Source organism: Gadus macrocephalus, chromosome 20 (genome assembly GCF_031168955.1).
Source record: "Gadus macrocephalus chromosome 20, ASM3116895v1".
Lineage (NCBI taxonomy): Eukaryota > Metazoa > Chordata > Actinopteri > Gadiformes > Gadidae > Gadus > Gadus macrocephalus.
The window spans coordinates 9,235,222-9,240,456 of NC_082401.1; the positions used below are offsets into that span (position 1 = coordinate 9,235,222).

At 46.1% G+C, this 5,235-nt stretch overlaps 1 protein-coding gene across 1 annotated transcript in view; it reads left to right on the plus strand.

Moving 5' to 3' along the window:
• LOC132448901 (neuropilin-2-like) overlaps positions 1–4,407 on the plus strand; it is a gene marked incomplete at its 5' end in the record, with an annotated part of 24,051 nt that extends 19,644 nt beyond the window's left edge. Inside the window, 3 exons of the mRNA XM_060040454.1 lie at positions 1,118–1,293; positions 1,705–1,878; positions 3,038–4,407. Coding sequence (XP_059896437.1) covers positions 1,118–1,293; positions 1,705–1,878; positions 3,038–3,217 — 530 coding nt within the window. The remainder of the gene's footprint in view (positions 1–1,117; positions 1,294–1,704; positions 1,879–3,037) is intronic.
• Positions 4,408–5,235: the final 828 nt, after the last annotated feature.

The window sequence follows — 5,235 nt, forward strand, 5'->3', positions numbered from 1 at the left end:
GCTAAACTTCACACAGTGTGTGTGGAGCACACTTCAACCTGCGCAGGCGACCTCCACCAACTGTGCACCTGTTTGTGTGTGTGTGTGTGTGTGTGTGTGTGTGTGTGTGTGTGTGTGTGTGTGTGTGTGTGTGTGTGTGTGTGTGTGTGTGTGTGTTTGTGTCTGTGTGTGTTAGATCTATTTCTGTTCATATGAAACAATATCCACACTTCTACTGCACTTCCACAAAGAAAAAATACAGATATAGATGTATGAATGGATCGAGGGAGGGAGACAGAGACAGGGCTATAGGGAGTTGGAGGGAGAGATAAGCAGGTAGACGGAGAGATAGACGATAGATGGGTTTGAAGGATGTATAGATAGACTCGATAGAGAGGGACAGACGGATGGAAAGAGCGAGTGAGAGCTGAAAAGATAGAGATATGGATTTATATAAAGATATATGACGATAACGGTTGTCTTAGGACAGGTTTATTTCTTTCCCATTGGGCTGCAGCTGTTGTTGCTGATTCATTATTCAATCGAGATAGGCGGCGATGCCAATGATGTCATTAAACATGCATCTCCACGGAGAACCTCAGAATGTCACTGTCAATCACAGTCACCTCCCAATGTCACCCTCTCTCTCTCTCTCCCTGCGCTCTCTACCCACTTCTCCCTTTCCTCGTTCTTATGCATTTAGTCAACTTTTTATCTTATCTATGGTTGTGTTTGCTCCACGCTTCTGCTCCTTTCTCCAATTTAATTTTGAGATCTCCTTTAATGTATCTTTTAATGAAAAGCGTAATGATGCAGTGTTCACATAAAAGGATGTTTTTCCAGTTTTTCAGTTTCTATCTTTTATTTATTTATTTGGCATGAATGTTTCGGCTGGTTAGCTATTCCTCAGCGTGTGAAGATAAACCATTACAAATGTCTGTGGCAAATACTTAAGTAAAAAGCGAGAGAAACTGAGTGTGGACCATCTGTATTTTACTTCTATGTTATCTTTATTAGCAGATGCACCACAATTAAACACGCACTCTCATTTTGCCTTATAGATTGTTATTGGTTGTTAAGATGTAGGTTTCCCCTCTCTCACCATTCGACCATCTCCCCCCTCCTCCTCTTCTTCCAGATGCTCCGTGCTCAGAGCTCCAGGGCATGCTGTCCGGGCTGCTGCCCGAGTCCCAGATCTCTGCCTCTTCCATGAGGGACCTCCACGGCTCCACGGGGGCAGCCAGGCTGGTGTCCAGCCGATCGGGCTGGTTCCCCAGCCCCACGCACCCGGTAGCTGGGGAAGAGTGGCTGCAGGTACCTCCCTCTATACCGGATCAGCGCTGTTGTTGTCTGTCCATATAGGGGTGCCTTTAGAGGTTACAGATTGATGGTGCACCAAAGTGTCGCAGGCAGTAGATGCAGTAGCAGTTGTTTGACTCCCAGCTCAAGGGCACTGGGTTTGATCCCTGATGGCCGCAGTCTACCTATACGTCTAGCCCCCCCTTCCTGTGCGTTAATGATGTGTATCTGAATTCATTGTCACACTCAACCAAAGCTTCTGCTACATGACACCCGTCCATAACGCATAGTGATGCACAGTGCATTTAGATACCGGTCATTAAGGAGCTGGGAGGGGGACGGACATTTTGTTCTGGGATCCCCACAGGGTGGACCTTGGGCAACAAACCCAGAACCTTCCACTCTTACACCCTCTCCGTGTTTCAGGTGGACCTCGGGGTGCCGAAGACGGTGCGCGGGATGATTACCCAGGGTGCTCGGGGGCTGGAAGGCAGCACCAGCGCCGAGAACCGGGCATTCGTCAGGAAGTACAAAGTAGCGCACAGCTTGACGGGCAAAGAGTGGACATACATCACCGACAGCAAGACGGGCTACGCCAAGGTAAAGAGAAGGAGATGTGAGGTGACAATGGTTACACGTGTTAACAATAAAAACACATATTGAGGATAATGGTACTGGTGACTGTCAAAGTCAACTCTACCACATCTCGAGATAATTAGTTCCCAGCTTTTAGCACGCTGTCTCTCCATCTCTCTCTCTGATATCTCTGATAATAATTTAATTTAATCACCTCGCCCTTTTTTTCTCATTTCCACTTTGTCTACGTCCAACCTCATCTTTCTACATTACTCATCATTTCACTTTCAATTTCTTTCTCTCGCTCTCTCTCTGTCTCTCTCCCTCACGCCATTCCCTCTCATGGGTGTTAATTAAAAAATGTCGTTTCTGCATCGCCTCTCTTCACTGCAGGCGGTCGGACGGTCTTGTGAGACAGAGAGCTCTAAGCTCGCTACTAATTTCTCAGACAAAGTCTTAAAACTCTTTAATTATACGCCGGCGTCTCTGCGGCTTGGCGACTACTTGCACTTCCATGAAACCCTCCCCTGGGATGAAGGCACCGCAGTCTGTTCAAGTGCAGCACAATACATTTCAATCAATGTCGGGAAACTTTGATCAAAAGGGCGCGCTTGCTCTTGATGCCAGGCCTTGGTGTCACATTCATTTTTATTGTATAAATAGTTGTATTATGTGAGTATTGTTTTTTGTGTCAGGGCTGGCTGAAAATCTTCTCAAAGGAATGCTTAATATTATTATTCTCCTTTTTATTATATAATTTAAGGACGTGGGGGTCTGTCAAACCGACTGTTCTTACTCTCAGTTTAGTGTCTGCTGTTATGTTTTTCTTGGCTGTTTAAACTTGAGTACAAAATCCAAAGTGAGTATTAGAAATTCAAAGTTCACACGCAAGTGGACAATGGACAGAGTTTCCAAAAGTGTTTGAGTGAATATGGAGGCGTTCACTTCCCCAGTCGCTAGACCGATCATGGGAGGCTGTCGACCAAACCTCTCCAAACATTATAGTCTGACGTAGTACAGGCCGCACTGAGAACAGCTCAGAGTTCGCTCTCTATTTTACAATACTGATGTAGTCGACCAATGCTTTGTCACACGGATTGCGTTGTCCGGAACGACCCTCTGTTTTAATATACGTTTGATAGATGAAACCATTTGATGTTGACGAGCCTTCTCTTCTGTGCAGATCTTTGAGGGGAACGGCCACTACGACACCCCGGAGGTGCGAAGGTTTGAGGAGCTGGCGGCCCAGTTCATCAGGATCTACCCAGAGAGGTGGTCCCCCGCTGGGATCGGCATGAGGATGGAGGTCCTGGGCTGTGAACTACCAGGTAGGAATGTGAAGAGATCCACATCCAACTCTTAGATCCATGAAGATGAGTTTGGATAAAAGAAACCCAGAAACCCAAACTACTACATTATCCTTCCCTGGCTATAGTATAGGCGACCTGCTCATATAGGCTGCATCATGAGAACATCTCATGTGATAATGCATGTACATTACACTACTCCATAAACCACACAGAATAAATCCTCTGGGGCCGCGATATTATTCTGTGTTTGTTGTTGACTTTGCGGTCAGTCCTGTTTGTGACCTGCCATGCCTGTGTTAGCATGTCCTAAGTGTTCATGTGTTTGTTAATCAGCTTTCCATATAGGCGGTCTTGCGACATGTCTAGTCAGGGATTAACATGTCTAGGTCAGGAGACTTTCGCTCCTTCATAATGGACAGCTGTGGAACAATCACCACTAATGCTTATGGGATTCTATCTAGAGTGTGGCTAGCATGCAATACAGGACTTGCACTGTATAGGCTACACAAAAGTTGTATCCATGAATGGTTGGCGAACTTTCCTTTCTATTAAGATTTAATCTTCCCCTAACTGCATCCGAGTTGAGTTGATTATAACAGAGCAAATACATACACTGTATCAGCCAATAGACTATATGGACATTTGTGCTTGTCAATTTATACTTGTGTGTGAGTTAATGTGTAGCTTTTGTGAAAGGCTCTTTATTTTTTGTCTTACAATGATGAGGCACTTGACATTTAGAGCGCTATTCTTAAGTAAGATTAGCGGGCATGAATAAATGCTTCCGGATGAGTTCATCAGACTGTGAGCCGGCTTGCGGTAAACCATCTAGCTCCTGGTTTGTACCACGGGAGGTGGGGCATCATGGGCTCCTCTCCAGCGTGGCGATGATCGATCGATTGAGTGAGTGCTGTGCGAGACTGCAAGTGTTGCTGTGCTCCACCACTCAAAACGGTTAATAACACCTTGAGGAACTTCTTCTGAGGAACCGCAGGAGTGTCTTCAAAAAGGTTGGATGGATTCTGAAAATCGACTGGGTCGATCCACTCTGGGTAAATTGCAGTAATCACATTCACTAGAGGGTCTGAATTAATACCTGTACTTCAGTTGAAAGTACCTGATATCGCTCTGTTGTTCTGTACCCTTTTCTCCTCTCTCTCTGTCTCTCGCTCTCTCTCTCTTTCTCTCTCTATCCATTTAATCTCTCTCCTATTCCTCCTTCCCTCTCCTTTCGTCTCTCCTACTATTAACTCCCCTTTTGTCCCCACCCCCCTCTTTATCCCCATCTCTCTCTCCCAATCCTTCTCTCTCACTGCTCTTTTTTTCTCCAAATCTCTCTCTCTCTCTCTCTCTCTCTCTCTCTCTCTCTCTCTCTCTCTCTCTCTCTCTCTCTCTCTCTCTCTCTCTCTCCCTTCCTCTCTCTTATACGCACTCCCCTGCCCCTCTGTTTCCTCTGGTGAATCCTTAGAGAGAATCCCCTCTTTTATAAAAAAAATTCCCCTATTTTTACTTTCTTCTTGCCTCTACCTCTTTTTCATTCCTCGAATCCTCTAATCGCCTCCTTCCCTGGCCTGCGGTGACATCACCTCCAGGACTTAGATTAGGATGTGACAGGTGAGGACAGGAAGAGAAACTGACACGTACCGGCTCTCAGTGGAAAGTGTGTGCGCTACTGGCTGCCACCAAAGGCTTGTCATCAGTGCAGCATTGTGTGTGTGTGTGTGTGTGTGTGTGTGTGTGTGTGCGTGACTGTGCATTTGTGTTTGTGCAACAAGAGTGTGTGTGTGTGTGTTGTGTGTATGTGTACGTGCGTGTGTGTGTGTGTGTGTGTGTGTGTGTGTTGGTTTTCCCCTGAAGCCAGATTCTCTATAAATCAAATCTATATGCCTCTGTATGCGTCCCAGAGGGTTCCTGGGTGTGTGCGAAGGGGCTAGTCTTGTGTGTATAAGTGTTTGTTTGTGCGTCCCTGTGTGTGTGTGTGTGTGTGTGTGTGTGTGTGTGTGTGTGTGTGTGTGTGTGTGTGTGTGTGAGCATGGGTCGTACCTGTCAGTGTGTTTGTGTGTGTGTGTGT